Genomic DNA, 14,546 nt, shown 5'->3' with positions numbered 1-14,546 from the left:
AACCGGCGCTGCAGAGGCTGCGGACAGCTTCACAGCGCGGCGCTCAACCGCCTGTGCCACCAGGGGAGGCCCGATTCCTAGTTTTTAAAACCTACTAAGTTGATCATTAAAAAAACACTCATAGATTCTGTGCCATGACATAATAAACAGATCTAATTATCAAATAATTAATATTCTTCAAATAATGAAAATGTAACTAAAGGTACTAAAATCCTGACTTATAAAATGTGGACACTTTTTATAATCCAAGTAAGCTTCATTACTACCAGACCATTAAAATTACATCCAAGTCCGAAACATGCTAGCCATTAGGAGCCAAGGAGGACCCCCTTCCACTGATACTTGGCACCTGGCATCAAAGGGCCGTCCTCTGCAGGTCTGATAGCAAAACTTGTCAAAAGCAACATGAACTTGTTAAAGAGCCAAAAAGAGAAATGGTTACTGCTCCACTCTCGTGAGTGCCAGGTGGGCTTTCTTTAGCCACAGGTTCATCTGACGTAAGTGGACTACTGAAGCAAAGTGTCCAACTGGCCCATAAATATAATAAACATAAAATATGACTATCCCACTATGGTGTAAGAATTAAGGCATTATTAAGCATTAGGGTCAAGTTGTAATCACCTGAAAGAAATGACTGCTAAACTGTGATGCAATGAAAGCAAGGTCAATATTTAGATTCCACTTTGGAAATGTTCAAGAACATTCTAGGCCCGAACCAAGACTGCTCTGAAACAGTTCCCTGCAGTAGAAACCCAAGCTCCTCCGGGTGACCAGATTCACAGTAAGAATCACCTTAAAAGAGGAAAATGAAATGGATGGCATCTATGTGCACGACTGTGAAGGGCAAAGACTGTGGAAATCCGCTCTGCTCTCTTTGCCCTCCCCCATCACACCATTTCAACAATTATTTGCATTCAAAAGCATGTCAGTAAATCTGCAAATTTTAAAGTAATAGAAACCACGTGCCCCATGTGCTCACCAGATTCTGTTTTTATGAGGTTTGGGCCCCTGCATTAAAATAAACCTTATTTTTGATAAAGTAATGAAAAGAAATCAAAAGAATCCATTTGAAAAATTTCACATCTCTCAATCCAACATGGGACTGGAGTTATTAAACCTGGTCACCTAATGAAGCTGGGCTTAAGATCTTAAGTTCGAAGCATCTGTAAATGATAAAAAGGTGCTCAAAGTTTCAGTGGCTGAGGAGTAGAAAACGTTTTCAAGATTGATAGTTTTAAGCTAAGCACTTAAAATTACAGACTTGAGATTTTTAAGTCATATCCTTCATATTTTAAAAAAAAATGTGTTTATGAAGATTTCAAAGAGAGTATTTCTGATACCCATATATTTCTCTAACTGCAAGAGAAATGATATTAAGACCAGAAATCCTACTTCAAAGTATAGTGGGTCCAGCATAATTGGTTCTGTTTACCAGAACACCCTTGTGGCTGTATAAAGAGCCAGAGCAGAATTTTAATCTCCAGGTAATCTCACGCTCCTTTAAAAAGGAACACAGCTTACATTTCAATTACTGCCCTCTTGTTTTTATTCTATGAACGGGTTTTTCAAGCAAATGCTAGTTTCTCAATTGATCAGGAAAACTTCAAAAAATAGCTTTCAATCTTCCCTATTAAATCAGTGGGTAGTTACAAAATAACATCCAAAATAAAAAGCTTACTAAGTTAGGGCCTCCCCGGTGGTGCAGTGGTTGAGCGCTGGGTTGAGAAACTGCCCGCAGCCTCTGCAGCACAGGTTCGATCCCCGGCTGCTCCCCGGCCACCAGAGGAGGGTCCCACATGGCGCGCAGACCTCTCCTGCCGCCCGCTGCTCCCCTCAGCAGTGTACTTCGGTCCTTCTGCCTGCTCTGCTCTCCGCTCTGGCTCTGGTGAATTCTCTCACCCTCCCGCGCTTCTGACTGTGCCCAGTGCTTGTATAAATAAATAAATAAAGATAAAAAAAAAATATGGATCTTGATTTATTAAAAAAAAAAAAAAAAAAGCTTACTAAGTTAAAAAAAGGAACACGATATATAGCGTGGCAGAAGAAAGTCTGAACGCCGGTCTCCAGAAAGGAGTCCTCTCCCCAGGGCGCCACAGAAACACCCCCGACGCCAGACAACGACGCCCCTTCTGCTCCACCAACGCACCAAGACACACTGTGAAAGCAGTGAAATAATCAATGGAAGTATTAAGAAACAGAAAGGAAAATCTGGGAGAAATGAATGTGTGTGTTTCTAGCTTTTCAAAATTAAGAACTGGTCTGACATCTAAGTAATGTATTTGTAGAAATTCTTATTTTTAAACTCACCTGATTCATTTTCAATTCCTGTTGTGTTCTGAAAAGATACACACAACAAAGAAACTTCTTTGATTACATGAGCCCTAAAAAGAAAAACAGACAATTGTAATATGTACCTGCCTACAAATTGACAGTGATTTAAAACCACATACAGAACTGCAGAGTTTGCTCAAAGGGCCATTCATAAAGCAACGCCGTGCCCGGTCAGCTGCCATCTACGCTGAGAGGTTACCTCGCAGATTTATTATTCACCATAAAATAGATTTCTATTAATCTTTACTGGGGTTTCACTGTGTGCTACAATAGTAAGCAGACATGTTAGAATGACATCAAATTTGTGCTTTGAAATTGTGTCATTCCTAAGAAATAAATCAGCTTTGTAAACAGAAACACAAAGCATTGTTGAGTAACTTATTCTGCAATGGAAAAGTCCTTTTATTTATATCAATAACACTGTGTTAAATGCAAATGCAGCCAAGACCCCTTAACAGTATTTTTTTTCCAAGTCTCTGAAGATGGATTTACTAACATTTCCACGGGGAGTTGTCTTTGAGCAACAGAACAAGAACCTCACCTTAAAATGCAAATATTTTAATAAAAGTTATTTGGGGAGAAATATAATTATTCCTTTAAAATTTTGGCTGAATATATTCATAGCATAGTAAAACAATGAGAAGACAAATCATTTCTTATAAATGCACGTGACATACTTGCTTCTAAATAACAGTCTGAAGATGAGCCTTTCTGCAATGCACGTCGTGGGATTCACATCAAGTCATCGGAAACACTGGAAAATAAGGCCACTGTAGGTGCTGATACTGGAACTGTCTGATACTGGAACACATCTGCTGGTACTGGAACTGTCCCACACCAGTAAGCATAATTCTATTTCTTCGTGAACTTGCTTATACTTCACTTTCCTTTCTAAGACTGGACTAATGTTATAACTGCATGTTCTGTTAATAAACCAAGGAACTAAGTCAATGGCATTCTTCACACTAAAGTATGCTGCCTGTCCATTATTATAAAGAATAGTGCTTTGCTGTTTTCATCTCCCCTCCCCGCTCACTGTTCCTTAGTTGGTAGTTTTCGTGGTTTTTGTTTTTTGTTTTTTTCCCTTGAGCTATTCAACCACACTCACCTGGCCATCTTAAAGAATCAAACGCACTTTATTAAAGTTAGGGCCTGGTCATCCAAATGGATTGTCAGTCAAAACTGGCATAGGGAGTAAGCATTCCCTAACTTGCAACTTGTCAGAGAGCTCAGTGCCAGCAAACCAGCATCAACTCAACGAATACAGTTCAGGTAACCCGAGGCTAACTCCTAAGTTCACGCATTTACATCTTAACCTGGAGCGGCTTTCAGGTATGCATGCAACATATCTTTTCTCAGGGGCACCTTTCACGCAGCCTCATTGACCCTCTTCCACGAGACTGGAGATGGCTGTGAAGTTACAAATACTCAGTGTTCCTGCAAAAAAGTGAGACTAAAGGGAGGCCACTGCACTTGGGCTGGCCGACTCCTCCCAGTGCACACTGTCCCCTCCATCAAGGCCACCTGGCAAAGCCCTGTGCAACCAATGCCAGGGTGCCTCCCACAATTTCTGACAACCAAAATTAACCTCTGCACATCCCCAACACCCTCCCAGGCGAGAACCTCTGAACTGTAATAATGACATGACTAGCTGCAATATGGTCATATATTTTATAGTAACTAAAAGTTGTTTTTGGAGTAACTTCCTTAAGATTTCTCCAGCACTATGTGCCACCCCACCCCCCACCTCATGAAGCCCCCAACAATCCTCCATGAGCAATCATATTCTGTGTCGACAGCCCTGTTTGTACACACACACTCAACTAAGAGAAATCTCGAAGCCAAAGTTTCATCAAATGAGAACCTGAGCTATCAAGCCTATCAGTACAAGGGCAGAGAGGAATCTTTCTGCATTTATTACTGAAACGCAACAATTGTAATAAAAAAAATTTTTTAAAGATTTATTTATCCATGCATACAAGAACTGGGGTACAGGCCACAGGTATAGGGGGGTGAAAGGATTCACCAGAGACAGAATGGGGAACAGAACAGGCAGAGAGACTGAAATACACTGCTGAGAGGGGCAGTGGGCGAGTCAGGAGAGGTCTGCTGCGCCATGTGGGTAGCTCCCTGGCCGGGGATTGAACTCGTGCTACAGAGGCTGCAGACAGCCTTGTAGGCTGCATCTTAACCCCTTGCGCCACCAGGGAAGCCCTGTCAAAAAAAATTTTAATGCTAAACTATTAAATGCCTCTGATTTTCCGCGATAAATACTGAAAATCTTAAAATTCCTAGGAATACTCTGAGGCCAACATATGTCTTCATCTCTCTGTTGGATCCCAACGCCTGACCAAATCTCCTCTTGGATGTCTACAAGACCCTTGAACACACCAACACACACCTCAAACACACCCCCCCCACAGGTAACATACATTATTCGGATATACAGATTCAGAGCGTGCAAATCTCTATCGCTAATTAGGCAGCCAAGTAACACACACTCTTAGAAAAGCATGATCTAGAGTTTACATATCCAAGGACTTAACAAAATGCATGTAATTAACTTTTCTAGCAATTGCTTCCAAATTCTAGGACAAATCATCCTCACAAATGTTTAACTTAGTAATAGTATAAAGACAATTTGATTACGCAAGGATCAGTCTTAATAGAGCACCAATAAAATAATTAGGGTCTTTATTTGAAGACTGTTTCTTAGAAGTGTCAGGACAACCTCAATAACTGCTAAGCTGCTGTCATGGGAGGTGGAAGGCCAGAGACCAGAAAACTGACACATCTGCGGGCACCCCAGCCCTGGCTCAGAACAGCCCCGAAGCCCCAGTCACAGCTCTGCCACCAATCCCCTGACATGACAGATTAAAGACAGACATGAACTCACGAGTGCGACACACAGAACACTGGCAACCTGCCGTGCCTTTGCAGACTTTTAAAATCTACAAAATTATGGGAACGGCAAAGCGAAAGCAAGAACAGAGCAAATGAAATATGCTGAAATGAAAAATCAAATCTGATGCATGTGTTCCAGAATAAGGAGGTGGTGTGTGTGTAAAGAGAAAACAGATGAAGATTTGGTAAACTGCTGACTCTCAGGGTGTGAACCCTTTCTACTTGAATGATTTGTTCGTGTCTCGCATTCCAGGATGATTTCTGCCAAGGCAAAAAGACAATAGTACAAGTGTGTCACACGCAGGAATTTCCTACCAGAAGAGTATAGGAAAAGATACAAAGAACGGAACGTTCACAGAGAATCATGTTACCTCTCCCGCTTTAATAAGCCAGTTCCCTCATGAGACCCAGAATACCACAGACCAACAGCCCAGGGTCTGAGCCCTGCATACAAGAACTGGGGTACAGGCCACAGGTAAGGGTGGGGGTGGTGAGAGGATTCACCAGAGACAGAACGGGGAACAGAACAGGCAGACTGATGAAACACACTGCTGAGGGGAGCAGCGTCAGGACATAGACCTAAATAAGGAAGCAGAGTCCATGGAGCTTGCTGCAGAGGGGAGCACTGGATACTGACAGGTCTCCATGTAACACGGTGGGAAAACAGAGGGTGGGGCTGTTCTGCCAGGCTCAGAGCATGGAGCTCCACGGAGAAAGTGGAGCTGATTAGTTTTTGTTTGAAATATGTAAGTTAAACAACACCATGAAAGAATGTTAAGTAAGAGACCTGTGGATCTGCTAGGAAGGTACTAGAAACCCATATTTAGATTATGGCTCTGGGAGGCGGGGTGGGGGTCCTTCTCAGACTACCACTTCTTTACTTGGCGGGGCTAGGGGGCAAGAAATGAAAGGGAAATTTTTCAAAAATTACTGCTCCAAGCACCCATTAATAGAGCTAGCTTAGCAATAGCTGATCACTTAGCTGGTTGATGTTACACACAACTATTAATGTGTGCTCACCTTTTTTCTTTTGATTAAACTGGCACATCTCTGTCATTATATTGCACGGAGCATGTAATTTATTACATCACAGATTTCAGGTTTTGTTTCAGGTTTATACCACAATTGCCTCTAACCCCCTAATTAAAAATACCTGGTTTCTCTGAAGAAGCTGAAGCGTTCGTTACCCTACCTCACACCGTAACAGGAGGCCACCATATCCCCCCCCCCCCCCCGCCACAGTACTGGAAACAAAAGAATCACTGCCAGTGTTCCTGAGTGAGGTAACGCCATCCTACAAAATAGCCCTGACCTATAAAGTCCCCCTTTCCCCATTTGCAAGATTAATTACCAAAAACTGCAAAGGTCAAAATCCCCAAGAAAAGGAGGGACTGTGCTTTCCAGCCATTCCCTGCTCGCTGCGGAGTGCTAGGCCTCAGACTCAGGGTGATTATCACAACCCCCACCTCTGCCAGAACAGCAGCTGACCACACATCCTACAAAAGACCATTTAGATCAAAGACGGTCTTGTAAAACAATTCTTTTCTGACCTCTTCCCTTTAGATGCGTAAAAGGAAAACAAAGTTGGTTCTTTCCTAAGGCTTGAAGGCCAGGCTTCCAGCTCACACAATCACTACAGCAAAACGCCACCCAATGGCCACGGTTCCCAAGACAAGACCAATTCCCAGCTGGCCCCTCAGAGTCACTGTTTCTCCGCTGCCATTGCCAATGCAGATGTTACCTTCGGGATTAAACCTTTCAAACTGAGAGATCTTCAGGAATCCTATAAAATACCTTTGAATTTCCTGGAAAAGGGACGAAAGCTCCGGCCACGCAGCCAAGGGCCTGGCACTCAAGCCACCGCGCTTCCACGCAGTTCTCCAAGCACCAACGGCGTGGGCTGCTCAGGACTCTCTTCGGTTTTTTCCTACACCATAAAAAGTCAAGCAAAACCCACCTTCCACCACCGACACACAAATGACAGATTGTAAATGCACCTAAAGCAGAAATAAATTACACCAGATCGAGTGACAACTTACACTCTGGTCCGCTAAGATGTGGGCGCGCATGATCACTACGAGATTGTACAGGTTTGTGATTGCTCCCTTTGCGGTTTGGTACAAGCAACTCTTCTATTTTAAAGAAACTTCTGAGGTTTGGGGTCTATCTAAAAACATAGCTCCCTCCAGTCTCCAGAGCATTTCAAAAGAATAGCCACGCCCAGTGTGTGCAGAGCATGTTTCTTCAAAAACTGCTTGTAGCTCATCTCAAGGAAACCAGAAAAGCCCCCCACGTGAGATGGGGAGGATGAAGGCGGTCTCCAGATGCCGAGGGCTGTGCCTCGAAGGGACAGCGAGTTCCTGGAGGGCTCTGAGGTGCGGGCTCAACGGCAACCTGACAGCGTGGGGAGGGCTCCCAGATCCTGTGAGAGAAGTTCTTTTCCCACCCGGTCTGCCCCGCATCAACCCAGAAAGTCCTAAGGTCTTTAGCAAAGGACAAAAGAGGAATTACTTAAAGGCTGAGTCTGTGGGCACACACAGGCAGGGGCAGGACAAGAGGCTGGCTTCCCAGCTGCCCACTGGGTAGGCAGCTGCGGCGACCCGGAATGTTGGCAAGACAGAGACGCCCACTGAGGAGCACCACAAACAAAAGCAATGTCTAACGGTTTCGGAGGGCCGGGGTGAGGAGAGGGTAACAAAAAGGCTGGGCCAGCCAAGCCCGTCACGGAGAGGAGCTACACGCTAAGGGTCGGAAGCACAAGGGCCGAAACAAAACCACAACCTGCGCCGTGGAGGGAGGAGGAGCAGAACGTGTTTCCCATCAGAAAGGGAGGTGGAAAGAGCTGGTGGAGATGAGTCCAAAACGCGGAGTGTGGATGACTGGAAGGGCAAGTATTTTAAAGACAGAGCAGCCAGGAGGAGGGCTGGTATTTAAGATGGGGAGAGGCCCCTTTTAGGAGGCGTCTCCCTCAATGGAGAGGCTGCAGCAGGGCTGGCCGTCCAGGCAGGGGCGGGAGAGTAGAAATAAGTCTGCAGGCCCAGGGGGTGACTCAGGACAGAAGAAATCACCAAGGGAAAAATATGTGGAAGGAAGTGAAGATGAAGGATGTGACGTTGGAACAAGAAGGAGCTAGGAAAGAGGCCACCCCCTCCACCCCCAACCCCCCCACCCCCGTCATGGCCAGGCCGGGGAGAAGTCTACAGAAACAGAAACAACTTGGAAGGGCTTCCCAGGACAAGAACTGTGGCACATTATCCTCACAACCTGCTGCCTTAGGAGAAATAGCCAGAAAAATGCTATGAGTGTTTTTGAAAAACCTAGTTCCACAAGCTGTGTGCTATTCTTCATTGATTCATCTTCACGTCCCCGCTGGAAGAAAGACATCGCTATGGTCCCCGCTTCGTCAACAGGCAGAGCAGAGGAGATAACTGATCCACGCTCCCCGGGCTGCAGTCTATTCCTGGCGGGGGGCTCGCTCCTTTCTAGGGGTGGCAGGATACAGTAGTTATCTCCCAAATGGGTGCACTGACAAGTGGTAACAGCGCTTCACAATTAGCAAAATCTCCATTTACCCCCAGAGCCCTCCTTTTCAAAACACCTTCCCGGTTATATTGTAAAACCAGGTCTTTTAGAATTAAGGCAAAGTTCCTAAAATAAGCCTCACAGAGTGAGAAACATTTAGGATGTCACATTCATGTGGATATACCAAATTATGCTTAATTGATAATGTCTTACAAAAGGTACAAGACACATCAGCAAGTATTTAAGGGTTTGGTGAATCTCAGAATGCTTTTGAAATTTTGATGGCATGTTATACATTTGAAAATGCCAAAGAATGTTCCCAGGGCTTCCCTGTTGTCTTAGTGGAACTACCTGCGTAGGTCTCACCAGTTTCTAGACACGCTGCCCACCACAATTAAACTCACAGTTGCACTCGGCACTACAGATTTTGGGCAAGCTTTGCCAAGAAGTAACATCGCTCTTTCACAGCAAAGACTATCACATGATTTATGGCAGGAGCTACAAAATATTCTTTTCACCAAAATGGCTGGCGAATACCTAAGAATTCAGCGAAATCTCATTTACTGCATGTTCCAAAGGACTCATAAATGAAAACACAGTATAGGTAGGACACGAACCAAGATACCAAGAATAAATACTACAGCGTACTAAGCAAAATATTATAAGCGTATTTCACTCCAAATGAACGAGATTTACTAGCTACAATAACTCCAAGGCTGCTGCGGGGAGGTGGGGGTAGACAATGAACACATCCTCCGTAGGAAAATATTTCAACGACACACACCTTCATTCCAGTGAAATTACATCAATGTGGTCTAACAGCATCTCTCTTTATGTTTTACTTATCAGTTAAGCTGTAGCTAAAGATTACTTACGCCACAATAAAAATTCAATCTCCACTATCTTTACTTTTAAAGGTTACAAATAAAGACGTGCTAATCTGTACTTTTTTTTTGCCCCGGGGAAGTTGCATTGATGATGCCTGTGTGCCAAGAAGATCAATAATTAGCAATTTTTAAACATAAGCTGCTGTTAGTGAAGCATTTCAAAAGTAAACTTATTTCCTCAGGCAAACTCACCACTTCCGGTGCATAACCACGGGAAGGGTGGTTTAAAAAAAAAAAAAAAAGACTTGTGCAAAATGAGTCTGGCTTCTGCCTTGATCTTCAAGCACTGACTTGAAGTCTCATCTTCTTGGAGAAACGACGGTTGTTCTGTGCTGCTCTGTGGGATGGAGCAGAAGCTTAAGTTCCTCACCAAGCACTGACTTGGCAAATGTATTTAAATTTCATAATAATTCAATCCACAAACCGGGAATGCCTATCTGGTCATGAAAACTCCCAGTCTCCAGGGTACCTTGCAAGGCTTTAGCTCAGCCACAGGAGGGCCACCAGCGCAATCTGCGGAAAGTGCCGATCCTAAAGTCACTGCCAGGCCAGTGAGTCCACGACCCACCTTCCAAGTGGACTTCACACAAAGTATGTGGCCTGCTCTCACACTTCCTTGGCTAAAGAGACTCCATAAGCTGCTTCAGTGATGCCAACACTGGTCAGAGGAGCCTTCCTTTGAGCAGTGGTGGAGAACTGGGCAATTCTGCGCCCCCTCCGCACCCCACATCTTCTAGCAATGTGCTGGGGAGTCTTCATCAGCCAAGGATGCTGCTAAATACCCTGCAAGGGCAGGACAGCCTCCATGACAAAGAATCGAGAGAGCCAGCACACGCCCTCAGATCACGGATCAAATGGCGGGCAGGGGACCGCATTGGACACGCGACGGCGGTCTCAGTAGTGAGGACGGCGGGTACGTCCCCATCATCTGGAAACCCCGTATCTACACATCACCATGCGAGCCTGACAATTTCCCTTTCTGAACACCTACTCCCTCTCCCTCCCCACTACAGTGTTTTCTGGAGCAGCCCACAGTTGGTTGGGTTTTGCTTTTGGGTTTGTTTTTTTTTTTTTCCCTGCGTGGGTATTAAAAATAGCATGAAAAGCAAGTTGGAAGACATGAAAATAGTAAATAACCTAAGGTGCTTTCCATCCCGGAAAGTCTATGATTTAACAGGACTTAAAAGGTTTGTAAATCAGATCTGGAACTTGAAAAGAAGTCGTGGGCAGCTTAAAGAAACAGTCCCATGAATAAATAAACATCGAAAGTTAAATAACCATCAAAAGAATATGGGTAAAGATCTATCTACGAACTGCCCAGAACCTGCTGAGGGGCAGGGAGTGAAAGGCAGCTGGAGTGTTGCTTCTTCTAACTGCGCTGGCCAGCAAAATGTGTAGAGACTAAAAAAATTAACATTTTCACGCAGCTTAAGAGATTACAGAGTATTAACATACACATCAGAAAAAAGTCCTCAACAAATCTTAATGACAAGCAAATCTCAAGCTAGAGAAACCTTCCCGGTCGATATGGAATTGATAAATAAATTATGGCCCAAGCAGACATTACATAGCCATCCCCGATACACGCTCAAAATGTCAGAAGGGAAGACAGATTATAAACCACATGTACAAGCGCAATCCTGTGTGAAACATAAACACATAGAAGTGAATAAATATGTATAAATAAATACACACAAACACAGCGAGAGACAGGAAGGAGAAGTCCACCAAGTGTGTGCGCAGTTATCTGAGGAGAGGGAGGCTTAGGGCTCATTTCTGTTCTTTCTTTGTGATTTTTCTCTGTTTTACAACACGGAGAACCTCTTGCTACGCTTCCTACTTACACAAGAAATACATTATTACAAAGTGTTTCGGGAACTGTGCACAAGATGAAAAAACAAATCTGCACACGCCGACTTTTCTGTTCATCACCTTCAGACCCCACAAAAGCAAACCTTTCTTGGGCGCTGCTGAAATGTGCCTGTCACTTCTGCAAGGGCCTTAAGTATATCAGCTTACTGAAATCAACCCAAAAAAGATACTTGGGATAAAGACAGCCTGCGACACCAGCAGCTGTGGACCTGTGTTCACCCCACCAGGAGTTTCCATCTCGGTCGTCACAGCTTGAAATGAGGGGCGGTTTCATAAAACAAAATCATCTCTGCGGGTCCTCTCCGGGCTCCACCGAGAAGCCACGTGCAAAAGAATGCGGTCAAATAAGTGTTTGCGAGGAAGCATCTAGAGAATGATGGGGCAGCTGCATGCCATCTCAAAAACAAAACCCTACTAAAAAAAGAACATGTAATTATGTGTCTCTGTTCCTCCGCCTTAATATTTGTACAGCAATGTCATAACACGTTGAGAAAAGGGCCTCGTTTCCCCAATACTTGGACACAACTGGCGAAACGGATGTGAAGTCTCGAGCAGAATCACCGAAGGGCTCAGCTTGCTAAACGCTGCGGCTGCTTTCAACAATAAACCTGTAGTGAACAAAAACTAAGCAACACTGGGGTCGCGTCTGGGTAGGACCTTGTCAGTGTCTGATGAAAGGGACTCGAAGGACCCACCCCAGGGGACCCCCGAAGGGCGCTGCTGCACCTCGCAGAAAAATAAACCCCAATAGAGCCCCGAATGTCCTCTGCGGGGGAGTGACCGCTGCTGGGTGCAGGGAACTGCGGCTGCCCGGGGACCAGGCAGCATGGGCTCGGGGGGCCCTACAGCTGGCGGCCAGTTGGGGGGTCACTGGGTCACGCGTGGGGTGCACGGAGAGCTGGAAAAGCGCTGACCTGTTGGGCTACTCCACATGTCCCGCGCCACCATCACTGCGAGGTTCGTGGGCATCTTTAGTGGCAAAATTAGCCCCACCTAAGCGCACGGCTGCTGGGAAGGACAACGCGGGGCGCGCGGAGGATGAGGGCCCCGGGGCGCCCAGGTCTGGACACACAGAAACTACTTGGGAGACACAAAGACGCAAGACACAGGACAAATGCAGAAGCCAGGGTGCGAGGCACGCACATCCCCCCAACACAAAAGCGGAACGACTGGAGACCCGGACGGCCCCGCGCGCCCCGGCTGCCCCCGCGGGGTCCCGGCCGGACTCCCCGCCGCGCCCCCCGACCCCTCGCCGGGCGCGCGGCCAACCAACGGCGACAAAGCAGACCCCGCAACTTCACCGCCGGGGCCTCCGGCCGGGCCGGGGTGCTCGGCGCGGGCAGGGAGGGACCCCGGCCGCCCCTGGCCGCAGCCGCGTCCCGGGGACCCCGCCGGCCCGGGGCGCCCGCACCTCTGAGGGGCGCGTCCGCCCGCCCGCCCCGGCCCCGCCGCCACGCTCCCCGCGGGCCGGACGGGGTCCCCGAGCCGCTCCCGCCGCCGCCCGCCCCCGCCGCCTCGTACCTGCGCCCGCCGCACCCCGCGCCTCAGAGCGCCGAGAGCCGCCGCCCGCGCCGCCGCCGCCGCTCCGCCCGCCCCGGCGCCCGCGGCCGCGCCGCCGCCATCTTGGCCCCGGTCGGAAGTGACGTCGGGCGGCACCGGCCGCGGCCTCCCCGGCCCGCGCCCGCCGCGCCGCGCCCTGGGCCGCGACCCCCGGCCGCGCGCCCCCTCCGGCCCCCTCCGGCCCCCGCCGCCCCGGCCCGGCCCGGCCCGGCCGCGCGCCCCCTGCGCCCCGGAGCCACGCACCCCCACCTATCCCTGGCCGCGCGGGCCAGGCCAGCCCCCCGCCGCGCACCCCGCCCCCCCGCCGCGCCCCCCTTCACCCCCGGCCGCAAAGGCCCGGGCCGGGGGTCGCAGGAGCCCCGAGTGGCTGCCGATGCCCGCCGGACCACATTGGTCCCCGTCGGCGGCCCCTTAGAGGAAACCCCCGCGGCCCGCAGCGTCCAGTCTGAGCGGCCAGGAGTTGGGGTGCTGCGCGATTACAAGGGACCCCAGGAACCCACAGCTGAGAGGCGGGGAGAGAAGGAAAACGGGTTCTCACTAAATGGCCCTCAAAGGACTCAGCGTAGACATCCCCACCTCCACCCCTTGCTTGTCTCAGGGCCAGTTTAACTTCCTAAAGGATCAAATTCCAAAAGGGCAGATGCCACAGGGTTCATTTGCTCGTTCACAACCGGCCAGTGTGCCCGGCTGCCCTCGTGCTGCGGCGCCGGCTGCCGCTCCCGCATGGACATTGGCCTTGTCCAGCGGAGCTTATTTACAAATGAAGCAAATCCGACGGCCTGGGTGACAACGAATGAAGGGTTTCATGGAAATGGCCTGGGCTGAACTGGAATTGTCTATCTGACATCAAGGGGAGATGTCTAGCCGGCAGTTAGAAAGGCGTCAAGTTAGGGCAGGAGGTGCAGAATGGGGATGAGATCGAAAATAAGGAGTTGTCACACTGGGTGGTACTGACAGCCATGAGCACTTCAAGATAAATGCATGGCCTGAGCATGAAGTCAGTAGAAATCTAAATGTCACAGGAACATTAGCCCTCAATGGAAAGAAACCACCCTAAAAAAAAAAAGCAAAAAAAACCAGACACTAAATTAGATGTGGTTGTGCCTGAGAAACTTATAAAGGAGGACACAGTCCATTTATGTAAGTAGGAGTGAATGTTAAGAAAACATGTCAAGTCGATAAACAGTGACAGGGTCAGCACGAAGGCTAAGAACAACCAAAAAAATCAAACCTCAAGAACTTGCGCTTTTCCTCTGCCGCTCAGGGGAAAGAGACCTAGGATGCAGGTCAGAGTGGCCTTTAGACCTTTCCATTCTTTACCTAGTCCATGCCTCCAAATATAATCCATGCATCAAAATCATCGGGATTCTCTGCAAAAACAAAGGGAGATGCCATCATTGAAAACACTAACATATAAGTCAAGATTTTAGAAGAAAAGCTATATACCGGCAGGCATTCAGTAGAATTGCG

At 47.7% G+C, this 14,546-nt stretch overlaps 1 protein-coding gene across 1 annotated transcript in view; it reads right to left on the bottom strand.

Moving 5' to 3' along the window:
• Positions 1 to 13,073, bottom strand: part of PRDM2 (PR/SET domain 2) — a 73,202-nt gene extending 60,129 nt beyond the window's left edge. Inside the window, 2 exon segments of the mRNA XM_054691643.1 lie at positions 2,308 to 2,381; positions 13,038 to 13,073. Coding sequence (XP_054547618.1) covers positions 2,308 to 2,316 — 9 coding nt within the window. The 5' untranslated portion in view covers positions 2,317 to 2,381; positions 13,038 to 13,073.
• Positions 13,074 to 14,546: the final 1,473 nt, after the last annotated feature.

Source organism: Talpa occidentalis, unplaced genomic scaffold (genome assembly GCF_014898055.3).
Source record: "Talpa occidentalis isolate TD23 unplaced genomic scaffold, MPIMG_talOcc4v2.1 talOcc4.9, whole genome shotgun sequence".
Lineage (NCBI taxonomy): Eukaryota > Metazoa > Chordata > Mammalia > Eulipotyphla > Talpidae > Talpa > Talpa occidentalis.
Note: the sequence above shows the minus strand (reverse complement) of the source record. Positions and strands in the feature narration are given on the sequence as shown.